Here is a 21,048-nt window from a genome sequence, read left to right on the forward strand (position 1 = left end):
ATTATGAAGTGTGTTAATAGGGCATTGGGCCACCATGAGCCATCAGAACATCTTCAGTGCACCTTGGCATAGATTCTACAAGTAACAGTTCTTCCACCAGAAATACCATAAGTTGATGTTTTTTTGTTGGTGGTGGAAAATGCTGTCTCAGAATCTCTCAAGAATCTCCCATAAGTATTGAATTGGGTTGAGATCTGGTGAATGACACACACACACTTACTTTAAATCACCTATGCTTCTTTGAGACCCCGCTTTCAAAATCTCTTCTAGTCATGGCAGACAAAATAATGGTCACCTGGGTAGTTTTCTACATGACCCTAAGCATGATGGGATGTTAATTGCTTAATTAACTCATATTCACTTTCTCTCTCTCATGGACTTCAATGTTTCCCTTATTTTGGCAGTTACCTGTGTATCTCAATAGCTGGATATCTTAGGGGTGCTGATACAGCTGACACACGCCATATTACCAAACTTAATTATGACGGATGTTATTTACACACCATCCACTCAAGGCTATGATGATGCGAGTTATTATCCCGCGTCCCAAATGACCCGACAGAGTGCACTACTTTTGACTAGAGCCCTATAGGCCCTGGTCAAAGGTAGTGCACTAAATAGGGAATAGGGTGCAATTTGGGCTGCAGACATTGTCTGTGTGTGTGTTTCATCTGCCACCAGCGGCATCACTGATGAAAAGGGTTTAGATTTTCATCCCACATTAAAACACCACTGACACACAGTTGAACAAACTATGGACAGGGCTGTATAGGCTGGCTACAGCTGAGGTTATTCTTGAAAATATAGGCCTACGCACACGGGCAGACAGACAGATGACACACAGGGTTTGTGAGGAAGAGGGGTAGGGATGGAAGAGGGGGTAAGGATTGAGGAGAGTTAGGGACGAGCAATACAAGCCACCTTAGTATACAAAGTGCAGGGGCAATACTTTCTACGACAAAATAAAAAGTTACAGACTGCAGCTTTAACATGACCTTTTCCAGTGTTTTACTGTTCATATAAGACATTTCTTACAGAACATTTTCAGGAGAAAAAGAGACAAGACACATTGTAATGGATCATTTGTCTCCAGCACGTGGGGGCAGCAGTCCCAAGAGAAGACCCTGCTTCTGCGAGGCGCTGCCCATTAGCCACTATTTATTTACAATTCACAAAGTAATACAGGAAGAAGTTTCTCTTTCAATACAGATCAATCCTCTTCTCTAGCTTTTCCTCATTTTCATCACATCAGATTCACCCATCCCTCATTCTTTCAGTCTTTGGTTTCCACTCCCAAACATGGCATACAGCAGGAAACACTCCTACATTCAGTTCTCTTTTCTCTCAGCAACTCCTTTAAAGGGGAAGTTCAGTATTTTAGCTAGCTAGCGGTTGGCTAACGTTTGTAGCGGTTGTTTAAAAAGCCCTGAAGCATTGATACGTTTCTTCTGGACCCATAGACTACTTTCAGGATGAGAAACCATCTGACAAAGTTGTAAAATAGTGAACTTCCCCTTTAAGTTAACTGTTAACATATTCAAAACGTTGTTTGCTACTTGTGTATTCAGTATGTTGTAGTATGTTGTTTCTACCTATAGGTTCTATAGGGTGCCGTTCTGGGTGGCAGTTTCTACCTATAGGTTCTATAGGGTGCCGTTCTGGGTGGCAGTTTCTACCTACAGGTTCTATAGGGTGCCGTTCTGGGTGGCAGTTTCTAGCTATAGGTTCTATAGGGTGCCGTTCTGGGTGGCAGTTTCTACCTATAGGTTCTATAGGGTGCCGTTCTGGGTGGCAGTTTCTACCTATAGGTTCTATAGGGTGCCGTTCTGGGTGGCAGTTTCTACCTATAGGTTCTATAGGGTGCCGTTCTGGGTGGTAGTTGGTTAGTCTATATGAGGGGGATATCCTGCCAAGTAATCGATTACAAGGATCCAAAATTCCCCTAACTTCCCCAAAATGCCAAGTTTTCCAACAGGTCATTGTTGGGGATTCAGGATGCCCTGCTTTCCCCCCTACCGATTACAAGAACATTCCTGGATAAACTGAGATTTTGAAAAGTTCCCAGAATTTTTCAACCAATAATGAGGGAACCTATATATTAAATCTTCACTTATCAGGTCGGTTCCAGAACACTTGGCTGAAACTCTACTCCTTTACAGATAGAATGAGTTGATCTAGGATAAGAGTAGTCCTATTCACACGTGTTCTTCCCTGTGATAATATGGCTTCAGAAATGAAGGGTCCAGCAGGACTTTGTATTTGTGCGTTTGACTCATGGCGGCTGATTCGAAGGCCGTGTGTACGTAGTAAATGTTGCTAAAAGTTACCATAGGATAAGTAACTACATGTGTATAAGTTACTATTTAAATGATTAGTTACCATAGGATAAGTAACCACATGTGTATAAGTTACTATTTAAATGATTAGTTACCACACATAACTGTAAATGACTATAAGTGCTAGAAAGTGGTGCGTGGTCAGAAGGCTCCGTCCCAAATGGCACCGTATTCCCTATATAGTGCGCTACTTTTGACCAGATCCATATGAGCCATGATCAAAAGTAGTACACTATATAGGGGCCAAGATGTCATTTGGGACACGACACACACTCTCAAGGGAAAGGTCTTCTGCTCCCTGTGGGTCCTGGCCAAAAGTAGTGCACTATATAGATGCCATTTGGGACACTACACAATCTCAAGGGAAAGGCCTTCTGCTCCCTGTGGGTCCTGGCCAAAAGTAGTGCACTATAAAGGGGATAGAGTGCCATCTGAACCAAAGCCCATAAATCTCAAGTCTGGTAGACTGGAGGTGTAACACACCCTCCTACCATCCTCAGAGGTTCTGTCCCAAATGGCACATTATTCTCTATATGGTGTCCTAGCGCTTTGCACTCAGTGTTCTAGCGCTTTGCACTCAGTGTTCTAGCGCTTTGCACTCAGTGTTCTAGCGCTTTGCACTCAGTGTTCTAGCGCTTTGCACTCAGTGTTCTAGCGCTTTGCACTCAGTGTTCTAGCGCTTTACACTCAGTGTTCTAGCGCTTTGCACTCAGTGTTCTAGCGCTTTACACTCAATGTTCTAGCGCTTTACACTCCTATTTGATTTATTTCTCTCTTCCTCATTCAGTCAGTCACATCCACACACAGTCAACTCCAATGGGTTAAGTTGAACATTTCAAGTCAAAATACTCATATTCCTCAATGTCTACATACAGGCGGAGAAATACGTGAACACAAGCCCAGTCACTATCTCAAAGATGGAAAAGGCAGTTATTGTTTTAAATAGCATTGCATGAAACCATTTCTGGTGAATTTAATTCCCATTTCAGAATGCTAGACGTTAATCTAAATATAGCCCAGTGGTAGTCGTGACTATAGATATATCCTTAATGCTGAATCCACTGACTCCAGTCATCACACAATACAGAGGTCTTCACTTGGTCTACGTCCCCATGACCTCACCTTCCTCCCAAAGTGTGCCCTTGTTCACTTCCCTTCACTGGTTTGAAAGGAAATGACTGGTATAAGAAACATGGTGGAAACTAGCCCATTCCTCCACCAACCCAATACTATTAGATTAGTGGGACGTAGTGAACGAGTGCACATTTGAGGGAGAAAGTAGATATTATTGGGACTCTTTTAGATCTGTCCATAAAGTCAATGGAGGAGGGAGGTCGAGACTCAAAGCCCCCTAGTGGTTATAGTAGGGAAATGCAGAAATATAATTAATATATACAGTAACTGGACAGTTTATTAGGTACATCACCTCATTCACCAAAACTGATCGCTCCTACAGACAGTGAGTAGCGTGGCTGTGGCTTGCTATATAAAGCAGGCAGACAGGCATTCAGTTACTGTTCCATTGAAAGTTAGAATGGGCAAAACGAGTGACCTAAGCGACGTTAAGCGTGGTATGATTGCTGGTGCCAGGTAGGCCAGATCCAGTATCTCAGAAACGTCTGCCCTCCTGGGCTTTTCACACACGACAGTCTAGGGTTTACCGAGAATGGCGCGAGAAAACAAAACACGTCCAGTCAGTGGCAGTCCCATGGGTGAAAACAGCTCGTTGATGAGAGAGGTCAAAGGAGAGGGGCAAGAATGGTGCAAGGTAACAGGCGGGCCACAAACAGACGCAGTACAACAGTGGTGTGCAGAACATCATCTCAGACACACAACTTGTCGGTCCTTGTCACTGATAGGCTATTGCAGCAGACGACCACACCGGGTTCCACTCGCTAAAAACAACAGGAAGCAGCTCCAGCGGGCACACGATCACCAACACTGGACAATTTAGGAATGGAACAACATCTCCTGGTCTGACAAATCCCGGTTCCTGTTGCGTCAAGCTGATGGCAGAGTCAGAATTTGGCGTATGCAGCATGAGTCCATGGACCCATCCTGCCTGGTGTCACCGGTACAGGCTGGTGGCGGTGGTGTACTGGTGTGGGGAATGTTTCCTGGCACACCTTAGGTCCCTAGATACCAATTGAGAAAATAACTTTTCCGACACCTTGTAGAATCCATGCCCCAAAGAATTCAGTCTGTTCTGGGGGCAAAGGGAGTCCGACCCGGTACTAGATGGGTGTACCAAATAAACTGGCCAGTGAGTGTATATTTGAATTAAAGTGCCATGTACAGTATGTCTATAATAAACTATGTGAAAGATGGGGACTTGTTCTCTTATGTGAGAGGATAAGAGGAGGTCAGGTGTAGATGGGACACAGCTTTTGGCAACAAAAAACAAAACTTCACTTTTGCTAACCTTAACCTAATTCTCCTGAACTGCTACAACAATTCTCCTAACCTGCTGAGTAAGGTGAATTTTGACAAAAGCTGTATCTCTTCTAGTCAAAAATACTAGGGGGGGCTTTTATTTCCTGGTTAGTTTAGAAGGTCAGAGGTCAAATGGTCAGAGGTGGGGTTACTGTGGGGTGGTTATAGAGTTAGATAGAGGGGGAACTTGGCCCAAAGATAGGAGCTGAGCCTTCTAGTACATATCTATGGGGGTGGGTTCCTTGGGGACATTTTGAATGAAGGTCTTCCCTCCCTCTCTACTTCTCTCCGTCTCGGTGGTGCAGCCTTCTCTCGTACTGGCGCTTAGTGATGACGTATTTGAAGAACTCGTAGACGGACCAGCTGATGGCGGTGGAGGGCATCTGATAGATGATCCTGGCCTGGACGCCCTTAAAGAACGCCGCCCCACCCCCCATCCTGTACACAGTCCGGAACGCCTCCCCTAACCCCGAGATGTGGCGCCCCCCAGTGGCAGACGCCGTCCCTACACTCGCTCCAACCCCCAGCGCTCCTGGGACCTCAGCATGGACCGCTAGGGCCTCCTGGGTGTTGAGGAGGGTCTTACAGACATCCAGCGGGGTGGTGGCGGCGGCAGCAATGGCCCCAGCAAGCGCCCCAGAGATGACGTGAGAGGAGGGGTTGTACTGTCTGTGGGGGTTGAGCAGCTCCTGGAGGTACTCGTAGGTCATGAAGTGGAGAGCCTGGAAGGGGACGTTCATGGTCAGCTGGGTGGTGTAGGAGCGGTAGAAGGCCCCGGGGCCCTCACGCCTCCAGATGGAGCCCACGCAGTCAGACACGCCGCGGTACGGAGAGTTGTACATCTGCATACGCTGCTTCACCACTAGAAGGGAGAAAGAGACGGTTCAGAAAGAAAAAGAACAGATGTTGAAAACACACTGGAGCTTTTAAAGTACACAACCAGATAGAGAGGAAGGTCAGCCCAGAGGAAAAAGGGAGAGGAGAGAAGGTCAGCCCAGAGGAAAAAGGGAGAGGAGAGGAAAGTCAGCCCAGATGAGAGGAAAGTCAGCCCAGAGGAAAAAGGGAGAGGAGAGGAAGGTCAGCCCAGAGGAAAAAGGGAGAGGAGAGGAAGGTCAGCCCAGAGGAAAAAGGGAGAGGAGGGTCAGCCTAGAGAAAAAGGGAGAGGAGAGGAAGGTCAGCCCAGAGAAAAAGGGAGAGGAGAGGAAGGTCAGCCCAGAGGAAAAAGGGAGAGGAGGGTCAGCCTAGAGAAAAAGGGAGAGGAAGGTCAGCCCAGAGGAAAAGGGAGAGGAGGGTCAGCCCAGAGAAAAAGGGAGAGGAGGGTCAGCCCAGAGAAAAAGGGAGAGGAAGGTCAGCCCAGAGGAAAAGGGAGAGGAAGGTCAGCCCAGAGGAAAAGGGAGAGGAGAGGAAGGTCAGCCCAGAGGAAAAGGGAGAGGAGAGGAACAGGTCAGCCCAGAGGAAAAGGGAGAGGAGGAACAGGTCAGCCCAGAGGAAAAGGGAGAGGAGGAACAGGTCAGCCCAGAGGAAAAGGGAGAGGAGGAACAGGTCAGCCCAGAGGAAAAGGGAGAGGAGGAACAGGTCAGCCCAGAGGAAAAGGGAGAGGAGGAACAGGTCAGCCCAGAGGAAAAGGGAGAGGAGGAACAGGTCAGCCCAGAGGAAAAGGGAGAGGAGGAACAGGTCAGCCCAGAGGAAAAGGGAGAGGAGGAACAGGTCAGCCCAGAGGAAAAGGGAGAGGAGGAACAGGTCAGCCCAGAGGAAAAGGGAGAGGAGGAACAGGTCAGCCCAGAGGAAAAGGGAGAGGAGGAACAGGTCAGCCCAGAGGAAAAGGGAGAGGAGAGGAAGGTCAGCCCAGAGGAAAAGGAAGGTCAGCCCAGAGGAAAAGGAAGGTCAGCCCAGAGGGAAAGGAAGGTCAGCCCAGAGGAAAAGGAAGGTCAGCCCAGAGGAAAAGGAAGGTCAGCCCAGAGGAAAAGGAAGGTCAGCCCAGAGGAAAAGGAAGGTCAGCCCAGAGGAAAAGGAAGGTCAGCCCAGAGGAAAAGGAAGGTCAGCCCAGAGGAAAAGGGAGGTCAGCCCAGAGGAAAGGGAGGAGGAGAGGAAGGTCAGCCCAGAGGAAAAGGGAGAGGAGAGGAAGGTCAGCCCAGAGGAAAGGGGAGAGGAAGGTCAGCCCAGAGGAAAGGGGAGAGGAAGGTCAGCCCAGAGGAAAAGGGAGAGGAAGGTCAGCCCAGAGGAAAAGGGAGAGGAAGGTCAGCCCAGAGGAAAAGGGAGAGGAAGGTCAGCCCAGAGGAAAAGGGAGAGGAGGGTCAGCCCAGAGGAAAAGGGAGAGGAGAGGAAGGTCAGCCCAGAGGAAAAGGGAGAGGAGAGGAAGGTCAGCCCAGAGGAAAAGGGAGAGGAAGAAATAACAGGTGATGGTAGGACAGAGAAGAAAATAATAGTTGAAAGGAAAAGAGTAGCACATCTAGTCAAAACAGAGATATTAGGCTTTTAATGAGGGATACAGTTGGGACACACCATCAAGGGATTCCCCATTGCAGCCAATCAGAATGAGATGAAACCAGTCTCTAAAAGAAACGCTACTTAGGAAAGTAAAAGGAAATGGGGCTTATGGAATTCAGAACACCAGAAAGTTCAAAGCGTCCAATCCCGTCCCTAGTGACCCAGCCGGTGGACCAATGGCACAGCTGGCTGGCACACCTGGGCCCGGTCAGGTTGCTATGGAAACACCAATCACCATGGCCACATGCGTGTGAGCCAGCGGATGTTAATGGTATAGAGCTATACACTTGAGGGAGCAGGATGTAAACACACACCTGCAAACCGGTCGACTAATGACACTCACAGATGTGTGTTCCGATGTCCCGTTAGTTAGACGATGCTAACCCTCAACACTGATCTAAGGCCAGTTTTACTTTTCCTGCCCTCAAGGTCAAGGATAGGATATGACTCATGTAAGCTGATCCTATATCTGTGCCTACTAGCAACTTCTACCCAGGTGCTGCTCCTAATGGGCACCCGCAGTCCAGTCTCAGAGCTCCCCCTAGTGTCCTGTAGCAGTATATAAAGAGTTGTGCTATAAATATTCAGACAGAGAAGGGATTAGTTCTATTAATGTATCAGGGAGTCTGATGCTGCAGATATCTACAGTGTGTATCAGGGAGTCTGAGGCTGCAGATATCTACAGTGTGTATCAGGGAGTCTGAGGCTGCAGATATCTACAGTGTGTATCAGGGAGTCTGAGGCTGCAGATATCTACAGTGTGTATCAGGGAGTCTGACGCTGCAGATATCTACAGTGTGTATCAGGGAGTCTGAGGCTGCAGATATCTACAGTGTGTATCAGGGAGTCTGAGGCTGCAGATATCTACAGTGTGTATCAGGGAGTCTGAGGCTGCAGATATCTACAGTGTGTATCAGGGAGTCTGAGGCTGCAGATATCTACAGTGTGTATCAGGGAGTCTGAGGCTGCAGATATCTACAGTGTGTATCAGGGAGTCTGAGGCTGCAGATATCTACAGTGTGTATCAGGGAGTCTGAGGCTGCAGATATCTACAGTGTGTATCAGGGAGTCTGAGGCTGCAGATATCTACAGTGTGTATCAGGGAGTCTGACGCTGCAGATATCTACAGTGTGTATCAGGGAGTCTGAGGCTGCAGATATCTACAGTGTGTATCAGGGAGTCTGAGGCTGCAGATATCTACAGTGTGTATCAGGGAGTCTGAGGCTGCAGATATCTACAGTGTGTATCAGGGAGTCTGACGCTGCAGATATCTACAGTGTGTATCAGGGAGTCTGAGGCTGCAGATATCTACAGTGTGTATCAGGGAGTCTGACGCTGCAGATATCTACAGTGTGTATCAGGGAGTCTGAGGCTGCAGATATCTACAGTGTGTATCAGGGAGTCTGAGGCTGCAGATATCTACAGTGTGTATCAGGGAGTCTGAGGCTGCAGATATCTACAGTGTGTATCAGGGAGTCTGAGGCTGCAGATATCTACAGTGTGTATCAGGGAGTCTGAGGCTGCAGATATCTACAGTGTGTATCAGGGAGTCTGACGCTGCAGATATCTACAGTGTGTATCAGGGAGTCTGACGCTGCAGATATCTACAGTGTGTATCAGGGAGTCTGAGGCTGCAGATATCTACAGTGTGTATCAGGGAGTCTGAGGCTGCAGATATCTACAGTGTGTATCAGGGAGTCTGAGGCTGCAGATATCTACAGTGTGTATCAGGGAGTCTGACGCTGCAGATATCTACAGTGTGTATCAGGGAGTCTGACACTGCAGATATCTACAGTGTGTATCAGGGAGTCTGAGGCTGCAGATATCTACAGTGTGTATCAGGGAGTCTGAGGCTGCAGATATCTACAGTGTGTATCAGGGAGTCTGACGCTGCAGATATCTACAGTGTGTATCAGGGAGTCTGACGCTGCAGATATCTACAGTGTGTATCAGGGAGTCTGACACTGCAGATATCTACAGTGTGTATCAGGGAGTCTGAGGCTGCAGATATCTACAGTGTGTATCAGGGAGTCTGAGGCTGCAGATATCTACAGTGTGTATCAGGGAGTCTGAGGCTGCAGATATCTACAGTGTGTATCAGGGAGTCTGAGGCTGCAGATATCTACAGTGTGTATCAGGGAGTCTGACGCTGCAGATATCTACAGTGTGTATCAGGGAGTCTGAGGCTGCAGATATCTACAGTGTGTATCAGGGAGTCTGAGGCTGCAGATATCTACAGTGTGTATCAGGGAGTCTGAGGCTGCAGATATCTACAGTGTGTATCAGGGAGTCTGAGGCTGCAGATATCTACAGTGTGTATCAGGGAGTCTGACGCTGCAGATATCTACAGTGTGTATCAGGGAGTCTGAGGCTGCAGATATCTACAGTGTGTATCAGGGAGTCTGACGCTGCAGATATCTACAGTGTGTATCAGGGAGTCTGAGGCTGCAGATATCTACAGTGTGTATCAGGGAGTCTGAGGCTGCAGATATCTACAGTGTGTATCAGGGAGTCTGACGCTGCAGATATCTACAGTGTGTATCAGGGAGTCTGAGGCTGCAGATATCTACAGTGTGTATCAGGGAGTCTGACGCTGCAGATATCTACAGTGTGTATCAGGGAGTCTGACGCTGCAGATATCTACAGTGTGTATCAGGGAGTCTGACGCTGCAGATATCTACAGTGTGTATCAGGGAGTCTGAGGCTGCAGATATCTACAGTGTGTATCAGGGAGGCACCAGAACATCACATCCATCATTTATTAGGTCCTCAATCAGCTTTCTGAATTACCATAGAGGCACCAGAACATCACATTCATCAACATTTTGAAGATTTGCACCTCATTTGTGGAGCACAAACTAAAAGCTGATCTACCTAACTGTGTAGAGACTACAGTAGTTCCCAGAGTTAACCATCCCTGAGACGGTGTGGTAACACATGTCTAACGTTTAGTGAAGATGTTCGGTGCAGCGGGGGCTTTTTGTAAAAGGGCTTTAGAAATGAATAAACATAGCAATGTATCAACCTGCGTGACATCAGCAGAATGCAGTGATGAGCACTGAAATGGTCCCCCATAATAAAACACAGTGCACTATGACCCGCAGTGCACTATGACCCGGGGTGCACTATGACCCGCGGTGCACTATGACCCGCGGTGCACTATCACCGTATGACCCGGGGTGCACTATGACCCGGGGTTTACTATGACCCGCGGTGCACTATGACCCGCGGTGCACTATGACCCGCGGTGCACTATGACCCGCGGCACCTAACGGCTTTAATGAAGTGGCAGCTGCGTCCATACAGATGATGTCGCCGTAGTCTATAGCCGATAGGAACGTCAACTGAATAACCTGCGTTCTGCTATTTAGCGAGAGGCAGGACCTAGTTCTACAGAAGACCATTTTAAATTCTCAGCTTTTTACCAACTTATCAATATGCTTTTGAAAAAGAGAGCTTTTCATCTATCCAGGCGCCCAGATATTTGTAAGCAGGGACACAATCAATATGGACGCCATCCAAAATACATGCTTAAGTCAGAGCTATTTTTACAAGTGCTCCAGATAACAACATGTGCTTAGTTTGACCTGCATTCAATACTCATTTCAGGTTATGGGTGCCGCGGGTTATACAATGAAGGCAGACCGCCTGGTCAACCGTAGGGAATAATCACATAAACAACTGTATTACCGGCATACAAGTGCAGGTTACAGTGTTTTTTTACAGACACCTCGATACTGTTAATGTAAACAGTACAGCACCCAGAATCCATCCCTGCGGGACACATTTTGTAGTATCCAGGAAACCTGATACACATTGAGTTCTATCTGTTAAGTCATTTTAAACCAGTTACATGCAGGCTGGTTCCAGACCAACTGAGGAAAGACACAGAATTGGCAGTGATTGATCAACAGTATCGGAAGCCTTTGAAAGGTCAATGAAGAGGGCAACACAATGTTGCCTTTTAGCCATAGTTAACCACATCCAGGAGAGATGCAGCAGAGACGGTGCCTTTTAGCCATAGTTAACCACATCAAGGAGAGATGCAGCAGAGACAGTGCCTTTTAGCCATAGTTAACCACATCCAGGGGAGATGCAGCAGAGACAGTGCCTTTTAGCCATAGTTAACCACATCAAGGAGAGATGCAGCAGAGACAGTGCCTTTTAGCCATAGTTAACCACATCAAGGAGAGATGCAGCAGAGACAGTGCCTTTTAGCCATAGTTAACCACATCAAGGAGAGATGCAGCAGAGACAGTGCCTTTTAGCCATAGTTAACCACATCAAGGAGAGATGCAGCAGAGACGGTGCCTTTTAGCCATAGTTAACCACATCAAGGAGAGATGCAGCAGAGACAGTGCCTTTTAGCCATAGTTAACCACATCAAGGAGAGATGCAGCAGAGACAGTGCCTTTTAGCCATAGTTAACCACATCAAGGAGAGATGCAGCAGAGACAGTGCCTTTTAGCCATAGTTAACCACATCAAGGAGAGATGCAGCAGAGACGGTGCTACGACCTGGTCTAAAACCCAACGGATGTACATTTAGAATACATTTCAAAGACAACAAAGATCTTAGCTGAAAATGAATCAACGATTCTAATAGTTTAGCAAGACAGTTCAGAAATAGCACAATCATTATTTAGGTCACAAGGACATTATTCTGGTGACATGATGATCGATGCTTGGCTGCAGTTTGTGACAATTTAAAATAATCTTGCTCTTTTGTCCAAAATCATCTCATCATCTAGGCTAGAGCCCTGCACGGGTATGAATCATTTTAAGACCAAGCCCTACCCCGCTGGCTTCAGCCAAAAGTAAGGCCCGGCCTGGCCCTGCCAAAAGTAAGGCCCGGCCTGGCCCTGCCAAAAGTAAGGCCCGGTCTGGCCCTGCCCGAAATCAGAAATAGCTGTTAGTTAATCCATAAACTGCTCCTCTGTCTGTCATTCACTCCCTGCGCACAGCTCGCTCTGCATGCACTCCGCGCATGGCGGCGCAGAGTATCCATAGCAACGGCTCAGCTTGGGCTGCTCTGCTCAATAAAGAGACATGCACACACAAAGTACACACAATACGCACACACAGTACGCGCACAAACACACAAAGTACACACCCACAATGTATGCACGCACACACACAGTACGCGCACACACACACACACACACAGTATGCACGCACACACACACACACAGTACGCGCGCACACACACACAGTACGCGCGCGCACACACACACAGTACGCGCACACACACACACACAGTACGCACACACAGTACGCACACACACAGTACGCACACACACAGTACGCACACACACAGTACGCACACACACAGTACGCACACACACAGTACGCACACACACACACAGACACAGTTTTACCTTCTGCTGGGTTCATGATTGCATCATGGAGTACAGTGGCCATGCAGCCTGCCATTCCTGTTAAAAGAGACAGCAGAGGGTAGAGAGATGGTTGGTTACCAGTGCAGTAAGACCAACACACAGCAGTAGAGAGATGGTTGGTTACCAGTGCAGTAAGACAAACAAACAGCAGTAGAGAGATGGTTGGTTACCAGTGTAGTAAGACAAACACACAGCAGTAGAGAGATGGTTGGTTACCAGTGCAGTAAGACCAACACACAGCAGTAGAGAGATGGTTGGTTACCAGTGCAGTAAGACAAACACACAGCAGTAGAGAGATGGTTGGTTACCAGTGCAGTAAGACAAACACACAGCAGTAGAGAGATGGTTGGTTACCAGTGCAGTAAGACCAACACACAGCAGTAGAGAGATGGTTGGTTACCAGTGCAGTAAGACAAACACACAGCAGTAGAGGGATTGTTGGTTACCAGTGTAGTAAGACCAACACACAGCAGTAGAGAGATGGTTGGTTACCAGTGCAGTAAGATAAACACACAGCAGTAGAGAGATGGTTGGTTACCAGTGCAGTAAGACAAACACACAGCAGTAGAGAGATGGTTGGTTACCAGTGCAGTAAGACAAACACACAGCAGTAGAGAGATGGTTGGTTACCAGTGCAGTAAGACAAACACACAGCAGTAGAGAGATGGTTGGTTACCAGTGCAGTAAGACCCACACACAGCAGTAGAGAGATGGTTGGTTACCAGTGCAGTTAGACAAACACACAGCAGTAGAGAGATGGTTGGTTACCAGTGCAGTAAGACCAACACACAGCAGTAGAGAGATGGTTGGTTACCAGTGCAGTAAGACAAACACACAGCAGTAGAGAGATGGTTGGTTACCAGTGCAGTAAGACCAACACACAGCAGTAGAGAGATGGTTGGTTACCAGTGCAGTAAGACAAACACACAGCAGTAGAGAGATGGTTGGTTACCAGTGCAGTAAGACAAACACACAGCAGTAGAGAGATGGTTGGTTACCAGTGCAGTAAGACAAACACACAGCAGTGGATGCTGCAACTTTCCTTCATTTGTCGGTCTCTCAGTGACCGTTGGTTAAATTAACAACATTGCTAATACCTCTAAGGTACAGTATGTATGTCAATGTCTCAGGGAATGTGTGGCTGTAACACCGTACCATTAGCAAAGTGGCTGTTAGCTCCCGGGTGGACCACGTTGCTGAGTGAGAACTTGAGTTTCTCATAACAGGCAAAGTACAGAGCATGGGCTGGCCCCGCCCCTATCGCCATGACGTTCAGCCCCCTCACAGGTCGCCACACCCCCTCGGTACGCACGATCTGACGTAGCGCGTCCATCACGTTACGGTAACGCGCCCCCGGCTCGGGCTGCAGGCTCTGCATCCGCGTCTGGAGGGGGAGGGGGAGGGAGAGCGAGGCAGAGAAAGAGAGAGAGGGAGAGAGAGAGAAGACAAGGGGGGATAAAAGGGGGGAGGAGAGTGACAAAAATAATGTAGAAGAGGGGGCGGGAGAAACGAGAGGAAAGGGCATCAATGCATGGTCAATCAACTCTTTCAAAGTTCAGCTAATTAGTGGGTCAAGTGATAAGTAAGAGAGCAGTCACAGTGCAGTTCACCAGGTGCAATACACTAGACATTTCTCTGTATACCCTAACAGTATGTTCCTGTTTACTGGCTCAAAGTCAGTTAGGTAGATAGATGCATCACAATGCCAAGACATAATAACTAGGCCTGAGGCGACTGGGTTCCACCCTTCCTCTGTCAACAGGGCACCAGTCACTGTGTCACAACAGAATAATGCTCTGTATGGGAAGGATGGAGCAATAACCAAACTTCTGAGATTGCATCAAGAGTAGAATAGCCTCCTTTATCCAATCACAGAGGACACCAAGATGGAAGGGTGGGGAAATGACTTCTGGAGGGCAGGGATGGAAATTCCCACTCATGACAACACACACTTCTGGGAAACGGAAAGTCAGAATGAATGTGGAAGAACAGTGTTTTGTTATATATATATATAACACAAGGCTCTACTTTCATTGTTTCCAAAGTGGTTGTAGGTGTTTTATTTTGCAGCGACAGATCACACAGGCCTTACATTTTAAAGGCCCTTTCTTCACCTCACCAATTCTCAGAACCAATACAACCGTGTTAGATAGACCTCCACACCAGTCTGTCCTTGGCATCCCACTCCAACCCAAGGTTACTAGAAACACTGAGCTAACAGTCAACACCATCTCTACACAATCACACGTACTACCATGTTTATTTCCATTTTACTGCCCTGTTCGTTTTCACATGCGGCGTCATCTACGCCCTGTGGAAGTTGCAGTGCACACACACACACACACACAACGCAAACATAGCACACGTGTGCTATGTTTGCGTTGTGTCTACAGCAACAATGGTTCACTTTCATCCCCCACTCCTCTTCAGGAAATGTAAACATCAGAACACACCCGGTTGCATAACGTTCATGTGACCAGACTTAGCACTACCCTGGTATAGACAGACCCCTGAGAGTCCAGCTTCAGGGGGAAATGAAAGGATAGGAGTTAACTTCCCCTGGGAAAGCCCCCCCTTTCTGAATTATTTCTTGCCCTCTCTCTTTCCCACCCTCGTCTCTCTGGTCCCCCTCGTCTCTCTGGTCCCCCTCGTCTCTCTGGTCCCCCTCGTCTCTCTGGTCCCCCTCGTCTCTCTGGTCCCCCTCGTCTCTCTGGTCCTCCTCGTCTCTCTTTCCCGCCCTCGTCTCTCTTTCCCGCCCTCGTCTCTCTGGTCCCCCTCGTCTCTCTGGTCCCCCTCGTCTCTCTGGTCCCCCTCGTCTCTCTGGTCCCCCTCGTCTCTCTGGTCCCCCTTGTCTCTCTGGTCCTTCTCGTCTCTCCACTATGTTGAGAAGCCCTAGATGTGCAGTCCAGTCAGGCCACAGGCCCCTGCAGCAACAGAGTACAGTACACAGGACGGGGAAACCAGCTCAACATATTACTGGTCTTCTCTCCTGTATGAGAAACCTTGTATCCCAAATGTCACCCTGTTGCATAGCCTATATTTCAGTACCTCTGACTGGAGACCTACTGTAAGGGCCTTGGTCAAGTAGAGCACTATAGAAGGAATATGGTGTCATTTGGGATGCACACAAAAACAGTGTTTGGCCTTGTCTTGTGAGGAAAGTCATGGTTGTCGTGGCTGCCATTGACACTTCATGTTGGTTTATACTCAACTCAAGCGCTCATGGTTGTTATAACACTCATCCTCATGGCTCAGAACAGGGTGACTGTGTCCTAAATGGCACCCACAGGCCAGTGTTACAGCACCCTGTACCCTGAATAGTGCACTACTTTTGACCAGAGTCCTATGGCACTACAAAAGGAATACACTGCCATTTGAGACAGAGAGAGACAGTGACACACCTTGTAAAAAGGTCCCAGCAGCAATGAGGAAACAGCGAGAGATGGGAAAGAAGAGGCGTCAACGCGAGTTCCTTTATTTAACCACGAGTGACGTCTGTCAGAGTACCGTTTCAACAAGGCAGGACTCTGGGCTGGGAAATCAACCAGATCAAATGAGGAAGTAGTGGTCTCTAACTAGCCCATGAACACCAGTATCAGCCTTACAGCAACCCAATGACTTGAGACATGTCCCTAGTAAATGAGTGACAGGAAAGTGTGCAACAGTCCAGATTGATCCTGAAAAGGTCAGGACAGTGAAAATACAGTGCCTTGCCTTCAGACAGTATTCACACCCCTGGACTATTCACACATTTTGTTGTACTACAGCCTCAACTTAAAATGGATTCAAATGTAGATGTTGTGTCACTGGCCTTCACACACACACAATATCCCAGAATGTAAAAGTGGAAATATTTTATATAAAATATAAAAATGTGCTTCAGTCACATTATAAAGTTACATGGACTTAAACAATGTGCATAATAGTGTTTAACGTGATTTATGAAAGACTACCTCATCTCTGTACCCCACACATACAGGTGGAAGGTCCCTCAGTCAAGCAGTGAATTTCAAACACTGATTCAACTACAAAGACCAGGGAGGTTTTCCAATGCCTCACAAAGAAGGGCCCCTATTGGTAGATGGGTCCAAAAAAGAAGAAAAGCAGACATTGAATATCCTTTTGAGCCTGGTGAAGTTATGAATTACACTTTGGATGATGTATCAGTAGACCCAGTCACTACAAAGACACTTCCTTCTCAGTTGCCGGAGACGAAGGTAACCGCTCGGGGATTTCACCATGAGGCCAACGGTGACTTTAAAACAGGTGCAGAGGTTAACGGCTGTGATGGGAGAAAACTGAAGATGGATCAACAAACTTGTAGTTACTCCACAATACTAACCGAAATGACAGAGTGAAAAGAAGGATGCCTGTACAGAATGTAATAATCCAAAACATGCATCCTGTTTGCAATACGGCACTAAAGTAAAACTGCAAAAAAATGTGGCAATGAAATGAACTGTATGTCCATAATATAAAGTGTTAAGTTTGGGGCAAATCCATCACAACACATCCCTCACTGAGTACCACTTTCAAGCATGGTGGTGGCTACATCATGTTATGGGTATGCTTGTCATCGGCAAGGATCAGGGAGTTTTTGGGGGGATAAAGCTAAAGCTGAATAGAGCTAAGCACAAGCAAAAACCTATAGGAAAACCCGATTCAGTCTGCTGAGAGACCAATTCACCTTTCAGCAGGACAATAACCTAAAACACAAGGACAAATATACACTGGAGTTGCTTACCAAGATGATATAGAATGTTCCGGAGTGGCCTAGTTACAGTTTTGACTTAAAAATCATCTTGAAAATCTATGGCAAGTCTTGAAAATGGCTGTCTAGCAATGATAAACAACCAATTTGACTGAGCTGGAGACGTTTTTCATAATACATGCTCTTAGAGACCCAGAAAGACACACAGCTGTAATTACAGCCAAATGTCAGTCTAACATTTGACTCAGTGGTGTGTCTACTTATGTAAATGAGATATTTATGCATTTCATTTTCAATACATTTGCAAACATCTCTAAGAACATGTTTCACTTTGTGAATATGGGGTATTGTGTGTAAATGGGTGAGAATAAAATGATTAAATACATTTTGAATTCAGTCTAACAACAAAATGTGGAATAAACCAAGGGGTATGAATTATTCCTGAATGCATTGTAAAAAAAATTTTTACATTTATTTTACCTTTATTTAACTAGGCAAGTCAGTTAAGAACAAATTCTTATTTTCAATGACGGCCTAGGAACAGTGGGTTAAATGCCTGTTAAGGGGCAGAACGACAGATTTGTACCTTGTCAGCTCGGGGATTTTGAACTTGCAACCTTCTGGTTACTAGTCCAACGCTCTAACCACTAGGCTACCCTGCCGCCCCAGGTGTGACGGGCCTTATGGTTGGCCAGGGCTCCAAAGCTTTCAGCCATTAATAACTGATATAAGGCAGACTGCTCAGAGCCAAAAGCAGAGACCACAGTATACAGTGGTATTATGGGACAGTGGTATTCTAGACCAAAGGGTATGTATGGGTGTACCATGGTTGTACAGGACAGGGGTATTCTAGATCAAAGGGTATGTATGGGTGTACCATGGTTGTACAGGACAGGGGTGGAAGCTTGAAGCCCGTGGAAGTCAGACTCTTACAGGATTCTTTATTAAAGGGCCAGTGCAGTCAAAATATGTTGTTTCCCTGTGTTTTACATCATATTGTACAGCAGCTGATGAAACTAACACCATAAAAAAACTAAGTTATTTCATGATAGTGCTGGTTGAAAATACAATCTAGCATTAGAATGTACAGTACTAGAGGCCACCAAAGTAGGCAGAAATAAAAAGCTTAGCACCCCGAGCCCAGGGGAGCCTGCCTTGCTACTTTTTCTATCTGGCTGGCTACTCCATGTTCTTTCTGAAAATACTAGGTATTCTAGACCAAAGGGTGTGTGTGTATCATGATCGTATGGGGCAGGATTATAAGGTAACAGAGGTTATAGGTGTTCAGTTGAGGTTCTCATTCTCACCCTACAACCTATTAATCTGTCCAGGTGGTGAGAGATCAGGGGTGAGGACAGCCAACTGGTGCCAAACCCTGTTTAAACTCAAACTAGTTGGATCAGTCAGTGGCTGGACAAAGTTCAGATACACAACCTAGCTATGCAAATAGGGCATAGGATGAACCAAAAACTCCATGTTGAGTTGAGAATCAATGGCATCCATTCTATAAAATAGCTAGATTTATCTGCAGCTCTGTTTCAGTGAACCCTCCAGCGGTAATAACTCAAGTAAAAGCTTGTAATCATGTGCAACAACAGCAGCCCAGCTGACATCAGTGAGTAGACAGAGAGGAGTCTATATTGAGTATCTCCAATCCAGGGCCTTGTGACCAACATTCACTTTAACCAACACTAACCAAATACTTTCCCTTCTCCTTGTGGATTATGAAACAAAGTGTTGATTATGCAATGCTCTAGCCTAGCTCGATACAAATATGGATTTGATGACAGCCATAACAACTATGTGCCTTTATAGCCTTTAGCTAGTATTACTGCTACAAAACAAACCTGTGTCATATAGTTAGATTGACAAACTTCAATGCATTATAGTTTGGAGACTAGGAATGTATACAGTGTGAGGCAAGTGTGTACAACTAACTAGGCCCTACATGGGTACATAAGAGCACTTTGTGTGATACTTGGTTAGGAGGCTAACGTTTCATTACACACTTCTCAGTGTACATGTGTGACATAAACTGGCTGGCTCCTCTCCTGTCGGTCAGCTAACATTAGGAAGTTAACTAACGCGGCTAATGATTAACCTTGGCTTAAAAGTACAACTACATTTTAAAAATAACAAACGAGCAGCCTAGATCATTATTTGGCGACATGTCACTTTCACCTTCGCTAGTTAGCAACCTACTCGAGCTCAGGCTTGGGCCTACCAACGGGATGTATGTCAACAACGGCTGAGATTCTGAATAACACCGTTAACTAACACACTAACTTAGTTAGCAATTTAAACAACTGCTGGTGGCTCCTCTGACAACGTACATGTCACCGGGGAATGTGTATATGTGTTATTTTAGCAACACTTGTGTGCAGACGTGCTGTATCTACATAATTAGTTAGCGAACTATTCCTCCCCTCTTTCCATTCTGGAATAATTGTGAACAGCTAACTAGCCTCAGACACCGGTAACTGACGCTACAAGCTTAGCTACATAACAGCAATCAAGCGCCTGGCTAAAGACTTATTTCTTCATGTTGACTAGTTCGTTTTGTATTTAACCTCTGTTCTTTTACCTTAACACAGTCGATGGGATACATTAGGCAGTGTTCCATGATGCCAGCCACGGCGCCGGCTAACATGTGTGTACTGGTGGCTACACCCTGGGGGAGCCCCTCGTAGTCTATTTCGGTCTCCGTAGCAGCCACCGTGGGCTCTGGGGCTGCTCGGAGTTGCAACACCGCAGTAAAGTCCGGTTCCGCTGTTATCCGTGCGGTGACAGACCACCAACAAACCCCTCCGTAGCATCCAAAATCCTCCCGCCGAGCCATCGAATGTCTGCCCCTGCAGCTCCAGCAGCAACCCCGGCATCGACGCTTGGTGTGTCCACCCGCCTGGACACGAAACCATTCGCTTCCATGCAGATACGATATAGTAAAGTCCAAGCTGCGCGGTTATTCCTCGGTTTCGACACTTTCGCCGCCAATCTCTTGAGGGTTGTCGAGGATAGCTCCAGCCGATAACGGGCCCCACCAGACCGACACTGGCTCAAGGGGAGGCTAAAGTCGGCAAGGGGAATAATGCACTTGGCGGACTGGAGAGGGCTTGTCAGTGAGTCACGCCGGAAACGGTTACATGATTGTGTATTTCACCGGTCAACATTATGAAATATGGAATGAATCCCAGCGATTGGCTGATTTGCAGTATAATTATTCATAAAATAAGGCGGGAATAGACCAAAGGGGAGGGATGTGGAAGGCTGGCAGTGACAATTTTATAATCTCCATTTTGGTAACCACAGCAGTCACATGTTTTACAGTAGTTGTTTCCGAATCCAGGGTGTGTGTAATCACCACCAAGGTCAATCATTTGATTCAAATGACATCGGCGCTTATTGCTCATTGGGTTTAGTTATATTAAAATGTGTCCCCAACATTGGCTTCGAAGGTCATCACTGTTCTGTCTACTGTGAAATTACTGCGTGAAATGATGCATGACAGGCTCACTGTGCATGCAATGGAAGCAATGCAAGAATGTAAATGTAATGCCGATAAATAATATACATCAAAAGATACACAACAGCTATAGATTTTAAACTGACCAATATCAATATGCATTGGTCAAACATGAATGTACAAAACACACGCACCACACGGGGGCATCATTCAGCACATT

General features: G+C 46.7%; 1 protein-coding gene across 1 annotated transcript; it reads right to left on the reverse strand.

Moving 5' to 3' along the window:
- Window positions 1-1,069: 1,069 nt before the first annotated feature.
- LOC109878242 (mitoferrin-2) lies at window positions 1,070-20,525 on the reverse strand. The gene is given in 5 exon segments (XM_020470491.2): window positions 1,070-5,631; window positions 12,634-12,690; window positions 13,810-14,038; window positions 19,950-20,144; window positions 20,147-20,525. Coding segments are annotated over 5 exon segments (1,212 nt in total). The 5' UTR covers window positions 20,294-20,525; the 3' UTR covers window positions 1,070-5,047.
- Between the last annotated feature and the right edge of the window lie 523 nt (window positions 20,526-21,048).

The sequence above is a fragment of the Oncorhynchus kisutch genome, unplaced genomic scaffold (genome assembly GCF_002021735.2).
Source record: "Oncorhynchus kisutch isolate 150728-3 unplaced genomic scaffold, Okis_V2 scaffold2086, whole genome shotgun sequence".
Classification (NCBI taxonomy): domain Eukaryota; kingdom Metazoa; phylum Chordata; class Actinopteri; order Salmoniformes; family Salmonidae; genus Oncorhynchus; species Oncorhynchus kisutch.